This window comes from Dermacentor variabilis, chromosome 3 (assembly GCF_050947875.1).
Source record: "Dermacentor variabilis isolate Ectoservices chromosome 3, ASM5094787v1, whole genome shotgun sequence".
Classification (NCBI taxonomy): Eukaryota; Metazoa; Arthropoda; class Arachnida; order Ixodida; family Ixodidae; genus Dermacentor; species Dermacentor variabilis.
The window spans coordinates 217,487,901-217,514,908 of NC_134570.1; the positions used below are offsets into that span (position 1 = coordinate 217,487,901).

Consider the following 27,008-nt stretch of genomic DNA (forward strand, 5'->3'; position numbering starts at 1 on the left):
GATGTAGGCCTAGCTCGTCGGCCGTGTATCCGGGGCAGAGGGTCCTTGCGATGCGTCCGCAGCTCGTAATAAAGCGCCTAAATTCGTCAGCACAATCAATGCCTGAACACTTATGTTTATCTTAAGTGAAAATACGGTTAGTTTTCCCGGAGCCGTTAGTAGGGATGACTAAACAGGCCAGTCAGGCGAGCCGCTTCGTATACAGACGATTGCTGGCGCGTCTGCGCTTACCGCGTCCGAGTGTAAATCACGCCAACGATTTACTATTTCGCACAACGTTTCTTAACTCGCACTCTTTCGAAGTCACTTTATTCTAGGAGTTATTTCGTGTCAGAAACAAATTGTAGCCCATTTATGCGCCGTCGTCAGCGGCGAAAGAGGCCCGCGTCGACTAGAAAAGAAACGGACATGATCGGAGCAGCGAGGCGCCCGCTCGCCGGCCCCGCCCCGCCGGGTCAGCCACGTGGCCATGACGTTCACGCTACCGGCGTTGTCATTGGCTGCGGTCGTCCGACCGATGCGGCAGTCGCACGACAATACATCATGGCTTTTTGCGAACACGTGACCACTTTGTTTACACTCCCGTTTGCCCCATCTCGTTGCTCTCTGGAACCGAAACTTCGACTGGTCGCTACAAAAAAGACTGCAAATAATTAACTGTCGCGCTCTGAAGTAAATGAGGTTTCGTGCCGTGATTACTGGGTCATTAACTACTTATTAAAGCAGAAAAAACCACGTGGATTTTTTTTGTGTCAGTACTCCTTTAAGAGGAAACATCAGTTCGAATTCTCCTATCTAAATACACGTAGAAGGAGAATTCGTTTTTCTCGGCAACCACTGCACCAAATCTGATGGGGTTTGTTGCATTTAAAAAAGAATTTAAATTCTAGTGACTGTTTCTTTCCAATTCTTGATTTAGGTCATGCATATTTTATTGAAAAGTGGCAAAAATCAAACATTTTCAGAAAACGGTACAATGAAGTTTACAACTCTTAAATCAGCGATGAAAATTGATGACATAACCAATTCACGTAAGATACAAATAGACATATCGAATTTGTACGTTTTCTATCGTGTAGTGGATGCCGTTTATTGAACCGCGATATCTCTTCTTGATGCAGAATTATTAATTTATAAACTTCGTCCTATTTTTTTCGAAGGTTCGAATTTTTCAAAATATTTTAAACAAAGTTTCTGCCCTAAATCGAAATTCCGCTTCCAACAGACACTAGAATTTAACCTACTCTCTCAAATGCAACAAATTTGATTAAGAGCGATTCAGGAGTTATCTCAGAAAAACGTTTCTGCGTTTTACGTGTATCTGAATAGGCCGCGTCGGAGTTAGGCCCAAGCTAAAGCTTCCTCTTAAACAATTTGCCTAGGCATCAAATACATGAATAATAACTGCATTGTCATTGCCAAAGTTGCTCCAAACGAATTCTTGAACGCTACGCACTGTCAATACAAGTAAAATATGTATTTTTTCATAAAATATTATACTCGTATGTGCCAGAAATTGTGCCCAACATAACTGATGTCAATGCTTCCATGTTCTTTGTCTATTTAATAAGTAATCAAAATATCGCACAACCTTTAGAACTACATCAGTTCGAAAGCAGCAAAGCAGTGCATGCCGCTGATATGAAAAATGTAAAGGCCATGAAACGAACAAGTTGAGGACAAATATGTTAATGAAACTTTGTCATTCAAGATATTTGTTTACATTCTTGTACATATGCAACGGCCAGTGAAAAATCTCAATGACGCTGTCATTTGTTCCAATGTATTACGCAGGAGCAGCTGTCACCAGTCGTGTATCGTGAGTAATTGCACCGAAATTATAGTCGCAGCAGAGAGCACGTATGAAAAGAGTTCTGCAGAATATACGAGGGCGACTCATATGAAAGTGAGCCAATGCGAATATATCAGAAACGGGGTACTTCATTTAAAGGTAGCCTCCATGAGCATTTAGACATTAGTCCCATTGACTAACGAGTCGCGTAATACCCGTCTCATAAAGCTCCTTGGGTTGCTGCTTCAAACGGTCTGCAAATGACTTTGACGACATCGTCCGAGACGAATCTGGCTCCCTTGAGCTGTTTTTTCGGTTGCCCCAAAATGTGGAAGCCGCAAGGTCATGTCTGAGCTGTATGGCGAATGTTGCAGCGTTTCCCGCTTGAACTTTGCCAGTTTTGTATTAACCACGTCAGCGACGTGGGAACGGGCATTGTCGTGGAACAAGATGACCCCATTCGTCAATTTTTCACATAGTTTGTTCTTGATTGCTACACGCAGCCGATCTAGGCGTTTCACAATATCGGAAACAATTGATAGTCTCTCAAGATTTGGCAAATTCTGTCAGTAATGGCCCCTGACGATCGAAAAATAAGTCAACAACACCTTTCTGGCGGAACTGATGCCCTTTGCTTTCTTTGGGGATGGTGAATTCGAATGTTTCCATTGTAAGCATTGCCGTCGTGTTTCAGGCACGTAGTAGTGGCACCATGGTTCGTCCCCGATCACAATTGCAGACAAGAAATCGTCACCCTTATTATGATACCGGATCAGATGAGTAAAGGCAGCGCCGAACTTCTCCTTATTCTGGCGGTGGTTCAAAATTTTTGCATCCATTGTGCACACAAGAGCCGATAAGCGGGATGTTAATAAATTATGGCGTGAACGGTGACGGTGAACCGAACCGTGACTGATGTTCACACGTTCTGCCGGTTCATCGATGCATATCCTCCGTTCTTGGGTCATCGGCTCATTAACCTTTGCAATTTTGTTAGAGGTGATTGCACGATGGCTTTCGCCCGGTCTGGGCCAAAGCCACTTTCACGTCCTTCTTTGAACCGTTCGTTCTAACGCTTCACAGTGGCGAATGAAATGAAATGTTCAATGTACACGGCAGCCATACGGTGATTAATTTATTTTTGGGAAACACTTTCAGCTGTCAAAAACCTCATGGCACCACGATGCTCAACCTCTGGAGCGTCCATTACGTCCCGCAACCATGTTAAACCCAGTGTATGAGAGCAGTAAAGAACATTTATCCTCACACCTGCGTGTCACTTTTGTAAATGAGAGATGCCTGCGTGCTACGCGCAGGGCTTGCAGGTAATGGACAGAACCATAATTGCGTGGGGTGGGTAGAATCACTTTCATTCGACTCGCCCTCGTACATTAGGAATGCGAAGATATAATGGAATATACAAATGCGAAGATACAGCTTGATAAAGAGAAAAAAGTGCCACTGGAAATGAAGTTCACTGCACGTATACACAAAACCTCGCAACAAGATATTTAAACATACGTATAAGTAAGTCTCCAATAAATCTACGTGTCTAAGAAGAAGTCACGGTATATAATGCGTCAATCAAGCAAATAAACAAGTTGCGCAATCACAGATTCACAGAATCCTAGATCCCGCCCCGATTCCATCCACTCCCCCGATGTATCGCGCGCGACGGAAGGCGGCGCGCTTGCTCGCCGCTTTTCTCCTTTGCGCACACAAGACTGAGCCGCCATCGTCGGCTCACCCATTCCCCCTCCCCACCCACACGCTTTCACTCGCAATACACAGCATGCGGCGGGGTCAAGACGTTATCGCCCTTGGACTTTATGCGGAACATGAGGGCGACGGCAAGAATGCGCCTAGAGTCTCCATATTATTGCTATCGCAATAATGTAAGAGTATCCGGAAGCTGAAGCGTCCCAAGGCCCATTACTTTCCGCAAAAGAAGTAACAAAATAGAACTTTCACCATGCGACAATTCGCTGCGCCGCGATGTTTTGTTTTTTGTTTTTCCCTTTAGTGGGGCGGGGGAACCGTAATGAAAAATAAAACGCGAAGGAAAGTATGTTGGTCACAATCGAATGCCTACTTTGGGCAACTAATGTGGCTATTAAAGGAATATCGAAGAAAACACGAGACGCTTTTTCCACCAAGAGCCATGCGCATACTGCTCGGTATCCTACACCGGCGAGACAAGGCTTTCTGAAGAGGTTGCGCTCAAGCGAACGCGGTGCAATCCGTCGAGTCCCCACCGTGATGGCGGCTAGCGACCACTGTTTCTTTTTCTCGTCTGCTAGCTAGAAAGCGTCCAAAACTCTGCCAGGCGAAATTGCACTCGGCCAGAGAACACCGAACGCGCACCGAAGTGCGCCGCGCGGTGGTCGGGGCAACACGAGAAAAACGCATGCGCTCTGGCTGGCTCTGGCAGCCCCCGGGTAGGGGAGCGAGAACAATAAAAAATTGAAGAGGCTCAATGTGTCCTCGCGATGAAAAATCAAAGTAGAAAAAGTAAATAAGAACGAAGTAACCTTGGCTGGCTTTGGTGTCTTCGCTGGATGCTTTGGCGCAGGTGAAAAAAAAGATTTGATATTTTTTTATGTGACATGACGGAGCGAATGAACCACCACCACGCTTCATCTCATCGGGCCTCTCTGCGGGATTTGTCACCTTGTCTGATAGTGTATTGATTTGGCTTGTCTCGTTGTATGGTCCGATGTACCACTTTGGAAAAGTTAATGCACCTTTGGCGTCAAATATTTTGGGAACATTAAACTTACAAAGTTCCACAATTTAAATTCTAAAGCACACGTTTGGAACTGTCAATGCATCTTTCACTTCAAATGTTTATGAGAACTTTATACCCATAAAGTTTCGGAATTGACATCCACGCGCTCCGTAGATTCCGTGATAGAGCGTAGATTCCGCGAGATGCCGCGGCGAGCTCGTTCGCCATCAAAACGTCCTTGAAACTTTGTGCTCAGATGGGGCTGCTTGCATTATGTGACTCCCGGTGCATGGGCGTTGTCGCGAAATCCAGCCCAAGTTCGCAATTTTCGAGGTGAAATGGCTTTTCGAGCGTGAAAAAGACGTTCTAGGCAAACCTAGAATGATTTCCTGCGCTGAAGACTGCTTTGGTAGGCGGTGCATGGACAGCACGAAAAAATTTCGGGAGGGGCAGAAGCCCCATACGCCTCCGCCCCCCCCCCCCGGCTACGCCCCTGTCCTGATGTCTACGTAGGCTCGCCAGTGATGTTTCCTCTCAGCCTTCTCCTCCTCCTCGGCAGGGTAGACGCTGGTGCGTGTGTGCGCGTGTGTGCATGTTTGTGCCTTTGCCTGTGCTGGCCTAAGCGCGGTTAAAAAAGTCCGTTGGGCTTTCTCCTGTGTCCCGAGCAGGGGCCGCAAGTGTGGAGAGCGTTCGCCCACTCTCTTTCTCTTGAGCGAGGGCGGTAACACGCCCCCGCCAACGAGCTTCAGCGTTTGTGCAAGCTCGACTGCGTGTCGCTCTGCGTGATCGAGGAAGCTTGAAAACATGTCGTCTCGCATCTGTGCCTAGGCCCCTGCATGTTCGTGAAACTCCATACCGCCGGGTCCACGCTACCTCAACGTTCCTGGGTGAGCTTTCCTTAACAGAGGGTCCTGCTGCAACGGATCCCGGGGCTACAAAAGAGGAGCCGCGTCTCTCGCTGCACTCGTTGTCATGGCCGCCACGCGAATTGACCCCAATATTGTCACCATCTGTCAAATTACCAGCGATGGAGCTGCGGAGGAAGAGTTCGTACGATCGCTTCGGCTCGCTCCGGCTTCAAGTGCTGTGCGCCCACCTCGTCCCAGCACCATGCAGACCAGGTCGCGTGGCGTCATCGGAGTACTGGGGCATCTGCAAGGACCTGGGGTTCAACCCGGACCAACCAACCTGCGAAGGCGAAGTCGTCACATTGTATAGGAAGACTAAGAATGGACGCCGGGCTGCCTTCCGGTGCAACAGGTGCCGAAAGCAGCTGTCACAGTTACACGGTACCGCTGCACTGCACGGACAGAGAGGTGAGGGAAGTTACTTCGCCAACACGTACGTACGGACCGCCTCGGCTGTCGGAACGTCCACGTCTCCAGGCGGCAAGTGATTTGGCTCACGTACTGCGTGAGCAAAAACATAGGCTCGCAGCTCTTGAAGGAGATGACCGGCGACTTGCTTAATTTGTCGGACCACGTCATCGCCGACTGGAAAAACTACGCTCGTGAGGTCGTGCGGGACGAGCTGCTGGCGCGATCCCCACTCGGTGGCCCCGGAAGGATTGCGCAAATTGATGAATGCCTCCTTCGCGGCAAGCGAAAATACAATCGAGGCCGCCTGATGAAGGGCGACAACGTTCCGCCGAGCCGCCAAAATTACGGCGGCATTGCAGACCGTGGACCATGGGTATTCGGCATGATCTGCGTGACCACCGGGAAGCTCCGACTATTCAAGGTCTACCGACGAGACGTGGCGACCCCGTTATTGCAGCCAACGTTGAACCGGGGACCACCATCAACAGTGATGAATGGGCCGCACACAACTGCATCCCGAACTCAGTGGATGCTAACGGGGCGAGCCTCAATCTGCAATGGGAAAAAGTAAACGACGGCGCGAACTGTGTGGACCCGATCACGGGCGCTCACACGCAAAAGATATAAAGTTATTGGCAGAAAGTGAAGCGCCACCTCCTCTCCGCCGGCTACAGGGTAACTGCACCGCTGCTGGAGTCGCGCCTCACATGGCTGTGTGAGAGACAATTAATGGCCACACGCGCTGCGAAGACTCATTTCTGCGTTTGTTAGAAGCGATCGCTCGGCGCTACCCAGTGTGAGGGAACATGACAAAGTAATGGCAAATAAAGCTCTGTTTTCTGGCCGTTTGCTTCTGTATGACTGTTTCCCGGCATTGCTGCGCGCATATAGGGTACGCCCGCGGCGCAGCACTTCCGCGCTAAGCGACGTTCACTTCGTCTTTGTATATGGGGCTCTTGCATTGCCCAGGGGGCGCTGCGAAGGATGGATGGATGGATGGAAGGTAGGAGCGTCCCCTTTGAAACGGGGTGATGGCAGTTGCCACCATGCTCAGATATTTATTTTTTTCTGTGTTGTGTGTTATTGAATTTCTCGATTTTCTTTAAATACGTCTTCCTACTCTTCTAACCTTATGTCACCTCTTTGCTTTTGAGCCACCAATCCTCCAATCGCCTTTTGCTAATTTCCACCGCATATTTATTTAGATGACTATTATTATCTCTGAACCCTAGGGCCTCAGGAACGGTGACTGTGGCCGCATCGACATCGGGCTTGATACCATCACATTTTAGTATGAGGTGTTCCATTGTTTCTACATATTTACCACACACAGTATGTCTTCTTCTTCGTTAATTTTCTTTTTATAACTCCTCGTTCTAAGACATCCTGATCCACCTTCAAAGAGTAGGGCACGCCTCTTGAGTTATCATAAAACGCTTCCTTCCCGATCTGCTGTTTCCAGTATCGGTATAGTTCCACACTATGCTTCTTTTCCATTGAATTTATCCAATTTTTACCTTCCGCGTTTTTAACCTGCCGTTTAATGCTCTGTCTTCCTTCATCCTCGTGTCTGGCATACTTACTGGTTAGCTTCCTAGTTCTTTTCCGCCATTGTGAGTCAACGCTCTTTCTGTATAGGTATTTAAGTACCTTAGCTGCCCACCTGTTATCGTCCAATTTCCTCAGACGTTTTTCGTATAGGATTTTACTTTGAGCTTCCCGTGCTTCGAATGATGCCCAGCCCATATCTCCCTGTACTGCTTCGTTTGTGGTTTTCCCGTGGGCACCTAGTTCTAACCTTCCCACAGCTCTCTGATTTACTTCTAGTCTCGACTGAACTTCTGCCCTTAAACACAGGACCGCATTCCCGAAAGTAAGCCCCGGCACCATTACTCCCTTCCAAATACCTCTCAGTACCTCATACCTGTTGTACCTTCACAATGCCCTACGTTTCATTATCCCGGCATCTCTTCACCCTTTTGCTATGAGAGACTGTTCGTGCTTTTCCGTGTACATTTGCCCTTTGTTTATCCATACCCCGAGATATTTGTATTCGGCCACTCGGGGTATTTCATGGCCTTGTATTGTAAGTTCCTGATCAGTTGTATCGTTGAAAAACATCCCACCGGACTTAGCTGCACTAAAACTGAAACCTAAACTGTCTCCTTCGTCTCCACAGTAATTAACCAGAGTTTGCAAATCTTCCTGGCTATCTGCTAACAGTACAATATCGTCCGCATACATTAAACCCGGTAGTCGTTGCTCCACAACCTTTTCGCTGAATCTGTACGACAGATTATACCCTAGATTGCTTCGTTGTAACCTTCTTTCCATGCTTATCATATAAAGCATGAACAGCAGCGGTTATAGAGGACAACCTTGCCTTAATCCTTTGTGAGCCTCGACAGTTGTCGTACTCTTAATTCCTTCCCATGTTATTTCAACATTACTTTCTCGATACAGTTCCTGTAGAAAATCAATTACCTCATTACCGATACCTTCAGCTTTCAATATGTTCCACAGGAGTTCCCTGTTCACAATATCGTATGCACCGCTTATGTCCAGGAAGGCTAAATACAGAGGTCTATTTTCCGCCTTAGCTATTTCTATGCACTGGGTAAGCACGAACAGGCTATCATCTAAGCGCCTACCACTTCTGAAACCGTTCTGAAGTTCTCCAAGTATTCTATTACTTTCTACCCATGACTGCATTTTTAATTTCACCGCCTGCATCGCCAGCCTATATATAACTGATGTTATCGTAATTGGTCGGAAGGATTTTATGTTCTTCTTATCACCTTTCCCTTTATAAATCAAATTCATTTTACTCTGTTTCCAGCTACGCGGAATTTGCTTATGTGTTATGACTCCCTCCAATGCTTTTATCAGCGTTTCCTTGCTTCTTGGGCCAAATTCATTAGTTAACTTTATTGGAATTTCGTCCATCCACACAGACGTGCATTTTGGAACATTTGCTTCCGCCTTTTTCCAGTTAAGATTGGTCAGTTCTAAGCTGTTTTCTATTAAGCTATTCTGTGTTGCTCCCTCATTTGGGGCAATTACCCTATCGTCCTTCCTAAATGACTCTGCTATAACTGAACCAATGTAGTTCACAGCGTCATCTCCCTCTAAACAATTTCCTTCGGCATCGTGAATCTGTTCCTGTTTTCTGCGATTCGCTTTACCCAGCCAGCTTATATGGTTCCAGAATTTTCTTGACCCCCCTTTAGTTGCATCGCGAACTTCAGCCAGCCAGCGATCAGAGGACTGCTTTATTTTAGCCTGGACGAGGACCTGCACTTGTTGTTTCTTTTGTCGATAATATTCCCATTTTTGGCCTATTTCCTCTGCAGATAACTGCGCCCTCTTTGCTTCTCTGTGTTCCCGAGATGCCCACCGTCGTTGTTCGATGGCCTCTCTTATTTCCTTATTCCACCAACTTCGTGGTTTCCTCTTTCCTCTCCAGCGGTTTACTCCTTTTACTTCTTTTATTTTTGTACTAATGAGTAGTTCTAACTGATTATAATCCCACCTTTCCATGGGATGTTTCTGTATTGTTTCCTCTATGCCAGCCGCTATTTGCGCTATTTTTTCGTCATTTAGTTTTGCGTACTCTTTTTGGCTTCCCTGCGTTTTTCTTTTGAGTAGGGCTCCCAACTGTAGACTAACAGGCTTATGATCACTTCCGAGGCTGTACTTCCCCTCTTCGTCTATTTCCATTATTGCGAGCTTGCTATACAACCCCTGCGACATTAAGCAGCAGTCAATGGTCGTTTGTCTGTTACGGGACTCCCACGTGATTTGTCCCTCACACTTCGTTTCTCTATTTACTATAACTAGGTTGTGTCGCTCACAGAAGTCTAGCATCAACTTGCCATTACAATCTGTGTATCCATCCAGATCCTCGATGTGGCCATTCATGTCACCCAACAGACAAATATCGGCACCTTCTCCAAACTACTTTACATCGTCATCCAGACACTTCACTAGGTCTTTGTTCTCTTGCCTGCATTTGTCCCCTGTCCCTAAATAAACTACTCCTAGCCATGCCTTTTTACCGGCAATTGTACCTAATACCCAGACATGTTCTTTGCAAGTTAAGTTTATTCTTTGCCAATTTGTTCCTTGGTGTATGAGCATACCTACTCCTCCTCCCTTCCTCTTCGTTGTTGTTCTATCGCTCCCTTCCCAGACGTAGCCTTCAATAAACGGTGGGTCTTCTAGATCCCTGAGATGTGTTTCGCATAGCGCGTATACACCTACTTCTTCGTCCTTTAACTGCTGTTCTGTCTCTAACCACCTCGCTCTCTTTCTACCGCCTTGCATGTTTATGTACCTAGTGGCCATTTTATTGGCGTCAGCCTCTATTGTTGCACTTTCTACACTGTTTCTACCTACCCCTACGCCCTGAGGCGCAGTGGACCCCCTAAAAAAGCTACTGCCCGACCTGCCAGGCGCCAGCCGATCTCGGCTCCTAGCCTTCTATTAAATTGGATGCCATCTCTTGTAAAGCCTCCGCCAAAGCCTGCTCTATGCACTTCTCTGTTTATGTCTGCCACTTCAAATCCTTTCTCCTGGCTTAGCTTTCTTATCTCACGATTAACAGCCACAACGTCCTTGGCAATTTCTCCGTTCCTTCCTTGCACCTCCGGCACTGTCCATACCACGATCTGGACTTGCTGTGCTATCGCCCTTAAATCGTCAACTCCCTCCGCTAATCTTTCCACTACTTTTGCGGCTTCACCATTCAAGACATCATTTAGCCCCGCCGCTACCACTACCAAATTGCACTCTGCAACATTCTCAGAAAGCTCGCTTTTTGTTTCTCTCAGTACTGCGTCCATTGTCCTGCCTGGGAACGTCCCGACTGCTACCCGCTCATCACCCTTTGCACGCTCCATTATAGCTCTTTTGCACCTCCTCATATTTGAATCACCACCGATAAGTACAAGGGCATTCTTCCCCTCCCTCCTAACTTGCAGGTTATGCTGCCTCTCATCATTGGCTATGGGCTCATTCCTTGGGGTTAGCTTGCTTCCCTCCTCTCCTCGCGCTCGCTGGCGCCCCTGTCGCTGCAGCATCGCCTCACTCAGGGCGTGTTGCGCTGCTTCACTATAACTACGCCGACTCACCGACGGCGAGCCGACTACTGCTTGCTCTGGCTCCCTGTCTCCCACTTCGCCTGTACGGTCTACCCTACTTTCTGTGCTTTCGCCACCAGCTTGGTGTCCCGACCCATCATTATCCGCTGCCCGCGTCTCAAGCGCATCGAGCCGCCTATGCAGTTCTGCTCTCCTTTCCCTCTCTTCTCCAAGCTCGGCCACGGTCCTTACTAATTGCGCGGCCTGGACCGCTTCCACCTTGACCAACTCGGCGACTTTCGCCTGCAGTGCTGCCCGCTTCTCCGGCTCCTCCCTCAGGTCTGCTTTCAGCTCTTCGAACTTGGCTATCCATTTTCTTTCCAGTTTTTGGACTGCTTCCCTGACCCCTTCGCACAGCCTGCACGTAAAGCTAGACTCCTCCGCGTCTGCTAAGCTCTGGAAACTAGTCTCGTCGAGGGAGCACCAGCACAGGCACTCGTCGCACTGCACTTGTTCCGCGTCCCCCGCGGCCTTCCCTTTCTTTGGTTTTATCGCTAGGCCTACGTCCTTAGGCTCAACGAGCAAGTCCCCCAAAACACTTCGAAGAGCTAGCTGATATAATTAAATAAGCCTATCAAATAGGTCCCGCCTAGCACCTAGGCCTAACGGAGGAAACCGCAAGACCTAGACAAAGCCGGTACGTTTACTACTCTTACCACGAATTCAAAATTTGTGCCCCTACTCCATGCAAAAGAAAACACTTCAAAAACATCAGCTAATAAAAAGAAAAAAGAGTACTTAGCTATATACGAACGAAGTCGCTGAAGCCTCGACACAGGAGCGTCCGCGGCATCCACCGGTACCGGTGGATGCCGCGGATCTTTGTGAAAATGGTGCTAAAAGACGTCCTGAACTGGATAGTACCAAGCTCGGTCGTCTGCTTCGGAAAGCAAGTTTACAATATGGACCCACCACTTTTGGTTTTGTTGTACCACGGCTTGCAGCGAATATCGAGCGCCGAATATATTTTCAGGGGTGGCACGCAGCGTAAAGGCAATAAATTATGCAACGCCGAATACCTGTACGCCGTTCAAGAAATAAGCGGCGAAGTTTTAGCGCGGTGTCAATCGCAAGTGGAGCGAGTCGCGTGCGAAGTTGAACTTCAGGTACGGTTTGCACGCTGCTAGATTCAGGAGCACAAACGCGAGGAAATGCTTGCTGTAAATGAATTCACAGCAGCGATAAGGAGACATCATGTGTACGGAACTGCTCGAGCGCACGATCGTACGCGCCGCGACGGCAGCGGTCGTTCGACATGGTGCGAAACGGCGGGCCTCCTGCAATATTTGTTGACAGCGTGCCGCCAGACAAGCAGTTATGCCTGCACTATAGTAGCGGCCATCTGTCCTTTTAGCAACTGAAAAATAATTGATGCAATGCATATGAGCTCGCAGTAACGTACGTGCAAATCGCGCTGCAGCACGAGCTCGTGCGCTGTTCGCTTGATGTCGCTTTTAATGACAGCGCTCGAAAATCGACGCGCTGCAATCAATACTACCTTGCTGCGCTGCCTCAACGTGCTGACTTGAGGTCAAGGATGAGCACATTTAACTCTCTGACCTGTGCTGCTCGTAGTGGGGTAGTGAATTGTCACCGAATCAGCCCGATCATTTGTTCTCATTTGCACACACCTGGTCACTTCACTACTTCGCAACGGTCGAATTGTTAATTGTCGCTGTGGCCGCGTCTCGAATCGTGAATCACCAGCCATGCATGTTGCTATGTCGGTCTGCCGTCGGGACTGTAGGTGCAAAAGACCGAATTTTATAACGCAGATACTCCAGCAAGCTTCAAGACAGGCGAAGCAGTCATGGCGCGAAGTTTCGCTTACCCAGCGCGACGAACTGCAGCTATCAAGCGCACCCGACGCTCCGCTTCAGGGGGCCTTGAAGGAAAACGGTAGAATCTTATGTTGGGATTCAGGCCTTCTTGTTCATGGCAGTCCACGACGCAGAAGTAACGACGGTGACGCTTTTTCGAGGCTGAGCTAGGTCTCTCCGGATCGGCGTCGCCGATTCCTTCTGCTTCCAGCATTACGTCTCACGGAGAGTCCGTTTTCGTTAAACTATAGGCTGCGGCTAGCTCTTAGCGTGGTCGGCGTGGTCTGTGAGAAGTGACGAGCCTTTTCACACTCACAACAGGGCAGAATAAAGTGTGAATCAACGCAAAACTCGGGCCAGAAACGTGCCTCGCCACAGTCAGGGCTCAATACTACCCAAGCTGGAACTACCCAGATAAAGTTTCGCGTGCCGCCACCAGGTGCCGCTACTATACCTTTACCTATACCGTTGAGGCCAATCGGGTCATTAGGAGCCTGAGCGGACTACTCGGGTACAGCGTAATGGAGGTCAACAGGGACGTGTACGGAACCGGCTTCCGGCCTTTTGTGCAGGATGGCATTCACTACAGTGGTGCCACTGGCAAAAGGATAGGGGGCAGGATGGGTCGCCAGGCAACAGATATTTTAGGGGGACCCAGAGCCCTGAAAGAAGCAGTGTAGGCGTGGACGGTTCGAGGCAGGAGCCACAAACACGCAAACATCGGTACTGTAGGAGAGGTGACAGGAATAAGCGCAAGAGCCAAATTAAGTCAGACATAGGGTTCATTAACATGCAAGGTGGCAGAAATAGGCTAAAATGGGAGGAAATCGAAGAACAACTAAGACAGGAGACCTTAATGGTTTATGGGTTTGTAGAGACACATCTTAGGGACATGGAACAACCGCCCTAGCTGTAACCCTGATTATATGCATGGGAATACTGCAACAGAGTGCAGGGTAGCAGAAAGGGTGGGGGAATTGGAGCACTCATTCATAAAAATACAAATTGGCAAAGGGTCAAACAGGAATGCAAGGAGCATTTATGGCTAAAAGGAAAAGTAGCAGGGGCGAAAACACTTCTAGGCTTTGTATACCTTTGGACAGGATCAAATGCTAAAGAGGAAAACAAGAAAATGTTGGACTCAATGAGCTAGGAAAAGGATGTGAAGTAATTGTATTAGGAGACATGAATGCGCATGTTGAAGATATGGATGGGTACACAGACTCCACAGGTAACATGCTGCTGGATATGTGTGAGAGGCTTAACTTAGTTGTCTGTAACTCTACTGAAAAGTGTGACGGGATCATAACATGGGAGGTAGGGGGTCGACACTCGACAATAGATTATGCGTTGATGTCACATAGGATGTACGATAGATTAGGAGCCATGATTATAGATGAACAGGGCTCCAGAAGTATAGGTAGCGACCACAAACGTATCAAGTTGAGTTTTAAGAGGGAAACTAAAGCACGAACGACGCGCGAGGAAACGCCAGATGTGATTTTTTACTCAGAAGACGAAGTGGAAATAGCGGCCAAACAAATTGAAGAGGAAATATCAGAGAGTACTGAAACTGATTGGACTTACCCAAAGTTAATGAGACTATTTGAGCGTGAGCTAGGTAAGGCGCGAGTCAGGAAAACAAGGCAAGGGATACGAAAACTCAAGAGCTGGTGGGATGAAGAAGTTAAGAAGGCCATAAAGAAACGTCAGGAAGCCTCCAGGGAACACAGGTATTCCAAAAGTAAGGGAGAACCTGAAGCAGAAGTAGAGAGGAAATGGGTAAACTACATAAAATGCAAAAGGGAAGCATCTTATTTGGTCAACGAGAAAATCAAGACAAAAGGGTACCAATGGCTGTCAAAAATAAGCAATAAAAAAGATAAACAGGCAGCTAGAAAATTCTGGCAACATCTGAACTCCTTGGGTAATAGGACAAGCCTAGAGCAGAGGTATATAGTAACAGCTCAAGGTACTCGGTTAGAAGGAGAGGAGGCAATGGAGCATATAGGAACCATGATGAGGGAAAAATTTACAAAACAGAGAAATGGTACATGCAATACGTCGGAGAGGGATAGCCCGGTCAACCCACTGCTTTCGCTTGGACAAAAAGAGTGGCAAAGGGCTGAGAAGAGGGTGCCAAGTAGCACATCGGCAGGCCCCGATGGTATTCCAATTACGTTAATAAAGAAATTGGGCCCGAAATCTAGGAATGCATTGAGGGAGGTGGTGAGCAAAATGCTAGTGGATGGTAAAGTACCTGACGAAAGGAGGCTAAGTAGGATGAGAATGATATATAAGGGAAAGGGGGACAAAGCTGACATAAATAACTACCGGCCTATAACAGTGACGTCAGTAGTTTACAGGGTGGTTATGCAGATTATAAAGGACAGACTGCAGGCATGGGTAGAGAACGAGGGGGTACTTGGAGAGCTACAAAATGGGTTCCGGAAGCATAGGAGGCTAGAAGACAATCTGTTCTCGCTAACACAGTGCATTGAAATAGCTGAAAAGGAACACAGACCCCTATGGCTGGCTTTTTTTGGACATCAAGGGAGCCTATGACAGTGTACTTCAAGAGGGCTTGTGGGGCATTCTGGAAACTTTAGGAGTGCAAGATGGAGTAACCAATTTCTTAAAAGATATCTATAAAGGTAACCGGGTGATTATACAATGGGAAAGGCAGGTTTCGGAGCCTGTAATGATTCGGCGGGTGCTTAGGCAGGGGTGCCCATTGTCACCTCTGATGTTTATGCTGTACCTACAAGGTTTAGAGGCCAAAATACAGCAAAGCGGACTCGGCTTCAACCTATCATTTTTCAAACAAGGAAAATTGATTGAACAGTCATTACCAGGACTGATGTACGCGGATGATATTGTATTAATGGCTGACAATGCAGAAGATCTGCAGGAATTAATGGACATATGTGGTACAGAAGGAGACAGATTAGGCTTGAAGTTTAGCAAAGAAAAATCAGCAGTCATGATTTTTAATGATAACATTTGCGGCGAGCATAAGATACAGGAGGCCACGCTGGAGATAGTCGATAAATACAAGTACCTTGGGGTGTGGATAAATAATGGCATTGAGTATCTGACAGAGTACGAAAAATATCTAATGACTAAAGGTAACAGAAATCCAGCGATTATGAAGAGTAGGGCACTGTGGAACTACAATAGGTACGAGGTAGTACGAGGGATATGGAAGGGGGTAATGGTACCAGGCCTGACTTTTGCCAATGCAGTTCTATGTATTAGAACAGAGACCCGGCAACAGTTGGAAATTAGGCAACGTGGTGTGGGTAAGCTCCCTCTGGGAGCACATGGCAAGACACCAAATCTTTGAGTGCAGGGGGATCTGGGATGATGGGATGGTCTTCTTTCGAGGGCAGAGAGAGGCTAGTAGCAAGATAGCATTTGAGGAGCGATTGAGAAAAATGGGGGAAATTCGGTGGGCTAGAAAGGTTTTCAGTTACTTATACACGAGGAATGTTGACACGAGGTGGAGGAAGCGAACTAGAAAATTGACAAGCAATTACTTGGGCAGTAGCGGGGGGACAAGTAAGGAATCATCTGTCAAGAAAAAGTTTAAGGAGACAGAGAGGGGTATGTGGAGTACAGAAATGCAAACCAAATCGGCATTGGAGACATACAGGACGTTTAAGCAAGAAATATCCAAAGAAAATATTTACGATAACTCTAAGGGAAGCTCATTGTTGTTTGAAGCCAGGACAGGTGTACTGCGGACTAAAACGTACCGAGCCAGATACCAGGAGATAGATTTGGTGTGCGAGGCGTGTGGAGAGGAGGAGGAAACGGCTGAACACCTGATACTTGCTTGTAAACAACTTCACCCTGCAGTTGAATCTAACGGGGAACTATTCAAAGCTTTGGGTTTTAAAGACAGTGAAAGTAGAATAGACTTTGAACAGGTAGAAATAACTAAACGGAGACTATCTGATAGGTGGATAATATCAACGCAAAAGTAAAGGAGTAAATACATAGGTATGCATGCATATAGAACCATTAAAGGCTAGGTAGCGCGCGCCGCCGCCGCCCGATTCAAAGGGTTGAGCCTCATCCATCCATCCACCCTCCAGCGCAAGATGCCCATAAGCGCGAGCAGCGAGCGATGTGTTGAAAGCCCAGTGCAAAAAGCAGGCACACACCAAGTCTGTGCGCCTGCATGCACCAAGCCGCGCCGAATCAATCCAGAGGAGAGGAACGCAGCGACTAAAGCCCCTCCATACACGTTTCCGCCGGCCAGGCGGCGGTGGCGCGTGGATGGAGGGGCTTTAATTAGCAGCGACAAGAGATCGTACAAAAGCCTAGTGCCATAATTTCTAGGCACTGTACTGTGGTTTATCACCAGGGTATATGCATTCTCGTGCGATTTGGTTCCCGATTGAACGCCAGAGAATAATTATTTATTTTTGCAACAACAATAACAACCGTGCATGTACTTATATAAAGATATTCATCAAGTATTTATGGAAATAAAAATGTATCGTGAGAAAGTGTTGCACCCTTGAGAGGAATGCTACAAGTGTCGCCTGCTCTGACGCCTGCTCGCTGCAGTTAGCGCGATAGTTTTCTCACAGACGACAGGCACTTGCGTACTCTCACGCTCTTTCGAAAGGCTGCGTCGGCTGTCACGATTGCTGAACGTCTTCAAGTACTTCTAAGCACATCTGCTGTACTTTTAGCAGGCCTGGGATGCTTGGGCCTCCTACGAGTATGCTTCATCATATTTTATATTGACGTACCGCTTCCGAAGCGTTATGACGTTTTGCGATACTAAACTACAGCCAAGAAGCAGCAACCTTTCCTACCACAAGTAAGTTTGTGTTCTCAAAGTCCTAAAACACGCATTTCAATGAGCATATAAACGCGCAATGCATAATAAAGCCCTCAATAAAATTTTATTGTCGAACCACTAGAAGTACAACTGTTGATATCTTGTATCAGTAGTGCCTTCTTTTTCTGATTCTGAAGTTTTATAAAGCACGTAACGCTACAGCGCCCACCTGTAGGTCCAAACGGTCAAAACATATTCTTTCAACGTTTACGATGCCGTCGCTTTCTCGCCAGGGCTTCGACACCACAACGCGACACAAACATTGGCCAGCCGCTGGCCCAGCGCGCTATCGCCACTTCGAACAACATAACAAAGGCAGAGAGCTTTGCGTTGCACTGTCCCACTGCAGGTTATAGCAATTGCGCTTGGAGCGAAACCAAAACTGCCAAAAATACTTTTAGACTAGTTTGCCTGTCAACAGAATGCCAATCCGAAGCCTGTAGTTCCCATCATTATCATTCCCATGATCACGTTGCACAATCGCAGCGCTTGATTTCCCTCTAATGTGAAACTCTATGAGTACACACTACCCCTTAGAGTTTCTATATAGTAACATAAAACTCTATGACACTACCGATTCGCATGACCCATTCCATACACCATAACTATCAGCCAAGTCGATCCGATACCAGCCAACTTCAATGGCGGACATTGCAAAAGACGCGAGTGCCGGGGACCCGTTTAAGTGTCTGCTCGGCGAAATCACCGAAGACCAGTGGGAGGTTTACAAGGCGCTCAGGAAAAATGTGAGTGAAGTCCGTCTTTGTTGCAGTGCGTCACGGTGGGGAACGTTCTGATAATGTATCGGGTTTGTCTATCGCAGCAAAGTGGGCTTGTACAAGACGACGATTCCTCCTCGGCCAGCAGCGATGACAACGATGCCCTTCAGGATGCAGTGGTGAGCTTATGACTGTTGAATTTTCTATGGAAGTAATATTCTAGAATATATTTTTTCCGAACAACGCTTGGCTACTCCAATTTCGTATTCTGAATGGACTACTTCAAGCTCAATTACCAGAATGTGCAGCAAAAGAGAGACGGCATAAGCAACATAGACAGGCTCACACTTCTAACCTCTGTACAGGCCCTCGCAAACTCCTTTTAAAGGGACACTAAAGGTTACTATGAAGTCAAGTTAATGTGATAAAGCAATGCTATATGTCGCGTGATTAGTGTCGCGGGGCACGCGCACACAGGGACGGACCGACGCGTACTATCAGCGTCAAATGAAAGTTGAACAGCGGAGCGCGTTGCCCAAGCATAAGTGAAGATATAGTGCGCGCCGTCCAGTCATCACCATTGACAGGCGCGCACATCCGGTTTGGCCGCACATCCCGATTCCCCTCTAGTGAGATAATTTCGCTTCTGTTCTGTTTCTTACATTTGAAAGGGAGGAAATAAAAATGAAGATAAAATATTGCAGTTCACGGCGAGTCTTGTCGCACAGATCGCCGAAACCGCAAGTGCTGTCGGCGCGAACAGCGGCGCGCGTGGTGCAGTTGGCACCGTCATCGCCCGCGCCGCGCGGGCGAATGTATACCTTGCGATGACGGTGCAAACTGCACCACGCGTTGGTTCCACAATGTTGGCAGGCTAAGGTTCCTGACAGCGAACTTGCTGCAGTGGTGGTGGTTCCTCTCCGGAGGCAGTAGGCCCAAAAGGCACTAGGTGACGCCGGTTGCGCTGTAGGGTGCCACCTTGCTCCGTTTCGGCCACGTGGCTTCTTGGTCTTTGCCCCGAACTGAGGACCGTAGCCTGCACTTGATCAGGTCGCACCCAGACACGCTGACCTGTTTGGAGTGGCGGTAAGTCTCGAGCTCCATGATGCCTGTTGTAGTTGTCGGCCTGCTTCTGCTTGTAAGCCATATCCTTGGCGACGACGTCTTTCGTTGGTGGCCAGTTGGGACGTAGCTGGGAGTCTTGCTTTGGGACTCTGGTTCTGAGTTGACGTCCCATCAACAGCTGGGCTGGACTAAAGCCGTCGACTCCTGGAGTATCCCGATAGCTGAGCAGAGCCAGATAAGGATCCTTTGACTTGCAAAACACGTCCTTGGTAGTACGCACCATCCTCTCCGCTCGATTGAGCGTAGTGTGGACTGCTGGTCCCGTGGTTAAAGCCGTATGATGCTGCAAACGACGCGAACTCTTGCGACGAGAACGGTAGGCCGTTGTCTGGCCTGACTTCTTGCAGGATTCCATGGCGGGCAAAGATGGATTTGAGATCGTCAATGACTGCCTGAGCTGTCGTGCTCCTCAGGGTCATCACCTCAGGGAACCTTGAGTAATAGTCCACCACCAGGCCGTTGAGGTGGAACAAGTTCATTCCAAGGAATTCCCAGGGATGTCCAGGTAGGGCCGTGGAGAGCAGGGGCTCGGCAAAGTTCGCGTGGGTGGAAGTTGGCGACGAGAGAGACGATGTCTGCAGAGATACCAGGCCACCAAACTGACTCCCGAGCTAGGGCTTTGGTCCTGTTGATGCCCTGATGAGCTTCGTGCAACAGCATCAAGACCGCTGGCCGAAGGGACGATGGGATGACTAACCGGGCGCCTTTCAGCAGAACACCGCCGCAGACAGAGAGCTCGTCTGCCACAGAGGTGTACTTTGAGAGGTGCAGTGGTATCTTGGTCTTTTGTGGTCAACCATGCTGGCAGCAGGAGGCGAGGGCCTTGCACTCGCCATCGAACTCTTTTGCCTGTCGCACGTCTTTAGGGCTGAGTGGCAAGACTTCCGACGTGCAGCCGACTACCTGTGCTGCAAAAAGTTCGATAGTGTCTAGAGGAGTGGGCGGCTTGTAGGTGATGCGCGACAACGTATCGGCTGTGGCTAGCAGCTTTCCTGGCACGTGCAGCATACGGAACAGGTATTGCATGGTCTTCAGCCGTAGTCTCTGAATATGAGGCGGCAACATGTCTAGTTCCATCTTGCCCAGAAGTGAAACGAGTGGCAGGTGGTCACTCTCGACGTTGAAGGGGATGCCACAGACGAACTCGTCGAACCTTTGGATAGCCCACGTCGTTGCCAATGCTTCTTTTTCAGTCTGGCTGTAATGCTGCTCGGTCACGGTCATTGACCTTGAAGCGAACGCGACTGGGCGGCACTCTCCTAAGGGTTGCGTCTGTAGCAGAACTGCGCCGAGTCTGAATGAGCTTGCGTCTGCAGACACCGTAGTGGCGTACGAAGGGTGGTACTTGGCCATGCACCTGTCTGACGTCAAGAGTTCCTTGATTTTCTCGAATGCTGCCTTTTGCTCGTGTTGCCACACCCAACTCGCAGACTTGTTCAGTAAGGCTCTGATGGGAGCTGTGACGTCCGAGATGTGTGGCAAGAATCTGGCAAGATGATTCACCATTCTGAGCAGTCTTCTAACTCCGGTGACGTCCGCTGGAGCTTCCATGGCTTTGACTGCTTCGACCTTGCCCGGATCTGGCCTGATGCCCTGTGCTGAGATGACAACTCCGAGGAAGGAGACCTCGGGTACTCCAAAACGACACTTGTCCTGGTTCAATGTGATACCTGCTTCTGCAAGGCGAGATAGCCCCTGGCTCAGTCTGGCATCATGTTCCTGGCGGGTGCGTCCAAAAAACCAAAATATCATCTATCATATTGGCGACTCCTTCTTGGCCCTCCAGGATTCTTGCCATCTGCTTTTGGAAGTACTCTGGTGTGGAGGTGATGCCAAAGGGGAGCCGGCAGAAGCAGTATCGGCCATATGGGGTGATGAATGTCGTAAGCTCTTGGGAGTCGTTGGAGGGCTTCACCTAGTGGAAGCTTGTAGTCGCGTCCAGCTTCTAAAAAACTGTTGCATCGCCAAGGAGGCCAAGGACTTGCTCGACAGTTGGTAGAATATGTCGTTCCCGGAGGACGACCTTGTTCAGTTGTGTCAAGTCGACGCAGAGGCGGTAGGAACCATCGCCTTTCCGGACGACGACGAGACCCGAGCACCATGGTGTTGGCTGGTCAACCCTACAGATCATGCCTGCGCTTTCCAATTTAATTGTCCAGCTCGCAGCAGACGATCTCGAGCAGCGGGACGGGGATCATGCGAGGTACGCTTAGCGAGAAAGGTACAGCATCGGGTTTCAACCGGATGTTGTATTCATCCTTGAGAGTGCCCAATCCATTGAAGAGCTCGGCGTGCAGCGTCACTTTTGAAGTCTTGAGTTGATCAAGAAATCGAACTACTCGGAGGGCTTGGAGTGCTGGCAGTCCCAGAAGAGGCACAGTCAGAGACTGGATCACGTAGAGGCGCTGACAGCTTGTTTTCCCTTGCCACTGAAGTCATGCCACATACGAGCCCAGCACGCGGAGTGGCTGTCCTCCCGGGCCAGTGAGCAGAGTGTCGACATGGTCGAGTTTGTCGGGCAATGTAGGAAAGTCGAAAAGGGTTCTGCTCAAATTGAGGACGACACAACGAGCTATGGAAAGAAGAATGATAGGTGTAACGTTAAGGGATAAGAAAAGAGCAGATTGGGTGAGGGAACAAACGAGAGTTAAAGACATCTTAGTTGAAATCAAGAAAAAGAAATGGGCATGGGCAGGACATGTAATGAGGAGGGAAGATAACCGATGGTCATTAAGGGTTACGGACTGGATCCCAAGGGAAGGGAAGCGTAGCAGGGGGCGGCAGAAAGTTAGGTGGGCGGATGAGATTAAGAAGTTTGCAGGGACGGCATGGCCACAATTAGTACATGACCGGGGTTGTTGGAGAAGTATGGGAGAGGCCTTTGCCCTGCAGTGGGCGTAACCAGGCTGATGATGATGATGATGATGATGATGTAGGAAAGTCACTAGGAACGGCAGATACTTCGGCTCCTGAGTCAACCTTGAACTGCGCAGTGTAGTCATCAATGGTGACGTCGACGAACTTTGCCGCGGCGGGTGTCACAACGGTGTGCAGGTGAACGGAGCTGAGCTTGTTCTGCTTGAACTTCCGCGAGCGGCATACTACGGCAAAGTAGTCTTTCTTTTTGCAGAAGTTGCAGGCAGAGCATCGGGCCCGGCAGTCTGAACGTCAATGAGGCGCGCGGCCGCAGAATTCACATGTGGACGGCTTGCGTGAGCGCTCTGCTTGCGGCTGCGGCGAACGAGGCTTAGCGCCGGAGCGACGACGAGAGGGGAACTTCTGGCTTTTATGGTTTTGAAGTTGAGCTCGCGGGAGTGCTCGATGCGGTTCTGGGGCAACGCCTTTTCCCTGTCATCGTCTTCTGATTAACGGGCTTGTGTCCAAGCGTCCTGGAGTGTCAACTTCGCGTTTCAGCACAGCTGGTCCGAGAGACGGGAGTCGCGGAGGCCGACGATGAACCAGTCGCGTACGAGCCTTTTCTCGACAGCAACAGATGGATAGTTACAGCGCTTAACCATCCTGCGCAATTCTGCGTAGTACGTGTCGACGCTTACGTCGAGTAGCTGAACATGTCTGTGGAACCGTGACGACTCGTAAAGCTCGTTTGCCGGGTGAACGAAGTGCTCAGTGAAGCGGGTGGCAATGGCTTGGTATGAAGCGAGAAACTGTGCTTTGAGCGAGAAAGTCTCGAGAAGCGGGCGAGCCTCCGGGCCCATGCAGTACAGTAGCGAGAGTACCTGCATGTCTTCCGACGCTTGCGTCCGTCCTGAAACCACTGCGTAGTCTTCGTAGCAGCTGAGCCATGTCGCCCACGTTGGCGGGTTCGTGAAGTCTAACGGTGCTGGCGGCTGGAAGTTGAAGCCGTACCCGGTCTCGAGGGACATGTTGGTGCCTTCCTATGAGGTGAGGGCTAAGGCAGGGGGGCGTTATCCGGCCACTTCTGACACCATGTCGTGTGGTTAGTGCCACGGGGCACGGGCATGCAGGAACGGACCGACACGTATGGCCACTTGCTTAGACGAAAAGGGAATGACCCTCCTTTATTGAGCCCGAACATATAGAGACACACACAGGTCACAGAGAGCGCCACACTTTGGTGGCAGCCTAAAAAACAGGGCTGAACTGTGGCGACCTCTACACTCTAGAACGTCTAAGGCGTCAATGTAATCGGGAACACAGCTTTAGTAACCGAGAAATTGAGGTAAATGCATGACACGATTTGAGACCCCCCAGTGACATTGCGGTACTAGCCCGATGACGAAGGCACTCCTCATCATAATTTATGTCACTAGTACTCAACTACTCGTATTAAAAGGTAATTTCATTAGGCTATAAGACGGAAGAAAATGCTACTTGTCTACCTCTATTCGATTCTAAGAAAAAAATGACATTTTGACGTTGCCCTTCAATAGTATGGGTGGTCGAACGGTTTCGTTTTCGCTCGACTCTGTGCCGCACGCGCTTTGGAGTTTCAGTTTTGTCGTTATCGCGGCGTGCTGCGCTGGTTCTGCTGGCACGCGAAACTTGCTTTTGGAACAAGCAGCAAGAATGCCACGTCCATGTGATGCGCGAACGTCCGCGGAACTTGGCCAAGGGCAGTTGCAGCGGCGAATCAGACGTTACTTATCACTGTGTTCAAGCGAGTGAACCTGCCCGTTCGAAGGGGTTAAATGCCGTACCTCTGCCACAGTGCGTTGGCAAAGAGCCGAAAAATCGCATGGTGTGCTCGCTGCGTTTTTCGTCCAGAGGATTATGAGTTCAACGTTGACTTACTGAAGTCGTGTGGAGTGCCTTTCAAAGCAATGCTTTCCCGTGGCGCTGTTCCGTCGGTCTTGCCTGCATTCTCCAAAGTGCAACAAGTGCAGGTCGAAAACGGGGCAGTTAGTGCAGCATTTGGTTTTCACGAAGGAAAAGCTACAAATGTGCAAATATGTACAGCCACGACATACAGTTGCCGTCGTAGTAGTATGCAACGACGCCGGCAACGCAAGCCCTCAGTAGCAGGTCACGTTCATCAGTGCTTAAATCGCTGAAGTCGAGCCCAGCATCTTGAAGCGTCAAAGTTGGCGTCATAAAATAAAGAAACAGCTTATCGTCGTGCGCTTTCCTTTTCGCTAGCCACCATAGTTCCGCTTTCGCACTGCTCTCAGCTCTGTCTTGGCTCAGTTTCTAGCTGCGCGGCAACGCGCAGCTAGAAACTGAGCCGGTAGAGGTGTATTGCCGGTGGAGGCAACACACCTTTTTGGCCTCTGCTTCCCATAGAGGGCCCCTCCAGACTTACCCACCTGCGGGAAATCGGCAGTCGCCTTTTCTTGTCTCTCTTTCCTCAAATCTTCGTCTTTCTCTCTCACTTTTTGAGCTTTCCTGTCTTCTTCTCTCTTTCATTTACTTCCTTTCTCCTTGGAGGCAAGGTTTAACCTTGTTTGCCTATCCTTGGGTGCACCATATTTGGTTATAGTGATGGCGTATGACTGGCGCCGTGCAGACTTGTACACAAGCTCTGCTGTGTCCCCGCGTTTGGCTCCGTGGTGGGCGGTAGGCGCTGTTGCCGAACATACACATTTTTCTCATGGCAGCGCAAGCCTCTGTTCTCTATAATCGTCGTCTGAAAAGATGCCGCACCAAAGCAACGTTCCAGTTCTCTTTTCGGAGCAATGCTCCATCATTTCCCAAGTTCTATGTACTGCACAGTGAAAATAACGTACCGTTAAGAAAGCTCTCCCCATTCCTAGTGGCCAAGTGTCTAAAAGAAAAAATCGAACCTACATACAAAGCCTAAAAAATGTCTAGTGGGGACCTCCTCCTAGAACTAAATGACAAAGATCAAGCGCAAAAGCTCACAGAACTTACCAGTATTGTAACGCAACATTGGCAATGTTGCGTTACACACAGAACATGAAATACAAGCAGGGGTGTGATATCAGAGGAAGACTTTATTGGCTTGAGCGATGAAGAACTGCTGGAAGGTTTCCAGGAACAAAATGTTACCAAAGTCCAAAGAATTGTCATCTGCAGGAATGACCAAGAAATCCCCACAAAACATGTTATACTCACCTTCGGAACAAGTGTAATGCCTACCTCACTGGATGCAGGTTATGTAAAGGTAAATGTTAGACCATATATCCCGAATCTCTAGACGATGTTTCAAATGCCAAAGGTATGGGCATGCTTTGCATGCATGTTGAGGACAAACAACTTGTGCTAAATGCAGCTCCAACGATCAACAATCTGACAATTGCACCTCTTCCGCACTTTGTTTTAACTGCAAAGAAGATCATCCAGCTTATTTGTGGTCCTGCCCTTGCTGGAAAAAAGAAAACAAAGTAATTGCTCAAACTGTCAAAGAAAAAAACCTCATTCTTTGAAGCGAGAAAGCAATTGTCATACCTTTCACGAAGAAGTTATGCTGATGTGACGCAGGTGGGGGCAGTGTCACAGAGGTCTCAGGAGTCCTCCGAGCCAACGCATAGTGGTCCCGCAGTGACCCCTCCCGCCCCCGTGGTGGAAGCAGCCAACGCTGCTCCATCCTTTTCAAAGGCCCTGCAGACACCAGTCCCGCAGAGCCCTAAAATAAACCGAACTCCAAGGCCCAAGAAACGTGTCTCGGCGCCCGATTCTCGGTCCTCCAGCGCTTCAGAGAGAGCGATGGAGGTCAATCCAAAAACCCCGGTGTCGTCGACGCCGAAGGACAAGCGCTCTGTCGAGTGCGGAAAAAGGGATAAAGTCCCAATCACCACGTTAAATAAGAAAGCGATAACCTAAAGGTTATCGCTCCTTTGTATTAGCATTCTTTAGATCTTTGTCACCTAACATCTTTCTTGTTTTCATTTACTTTTAATGCCATTTTCTACCTTTCAGTTTGAAAATGGCTTTTATTGTGCATTGGAATTGTAGAGGGCTTTCACACAACTTAGGTGACGTCAAAGACATGTTAAGTAACTTCTCTCCTGTGGCCTTGTACTTACAAGAAACTTAGGTGAAAAGCACAAAAACATTTTAAAAGGCTGCACTGTTGTACGGCGCGACCGTACTCAAGTGAACCGGCTTTCGGGTGGTGTAGCTATTGTTGTACAGAGCGGCATTGCAACTAGAGAAGTTGCCGTTAGTACTCACTTAGAAGCCGTGGCTGTCACGGTTTTAGCACACAAAACTATTACCATTTGTTCAATATACATTCCACCACATTCACATCTTAATGTAAGAGATCTGGTGTTAATTTTAAACCAGCTACCTAAACCTTTCTTTAATTGCAGGTGATTTTAACGCTCATAATATATTATGGGGTAGCAAAACAACTGACACCAGGGGACAAACACTTGAAGATTTTATCCTGACAAACGACATATGCCTTTTAAACACTGGTGTGGCAACCTGCTGCTCCCCAAGTACAGGAGCTATGAGCTGTCCAGATCTGGCGCTGTGCACTCCATCTCTCTTTATCGATTTTAAATGGAGTGTTATTGACAATCCTGATGGTAGTGATCATATTCCCAGCATTATTAAAGA

General features: G+C 48.6%; 1 protein-coding gene across 3 annotated transcripts in view; it reads left to right on the forward strand.

The window, feature by feature from the left end:
- Window positions 1–18,148: 18,148 nt before the first annotated feature.
- Window positions 18,149–27,008, forward strand: part of LOC142576640 (general transcription factor 3C polypeptide 3-like) — a 255,854-nt gene continuing 246,994 nt past the window's right edge. The window contains exons 1-2 of one of the 3 annotated variants that reach the window (XM_075686857.1): window positions 18,149–18,404; window positions 18,482–18,556. In XM_075686857.1, the coding sequence (XP_075542972.1) occupies window positions 18,300–18,404; window positions 18,482–18,556 (180 nt within the window). In that variant the 5' untranslated portion in view covers window positions 18,149–18,299. The remainder of the gene's footprint in view (window positions 18,405–18,481; window positions 18,557–27,008) is intronic. The other 2 variants (XM_075686856.1, XM_075686854.1) reach the window with 2 other exon arrangements.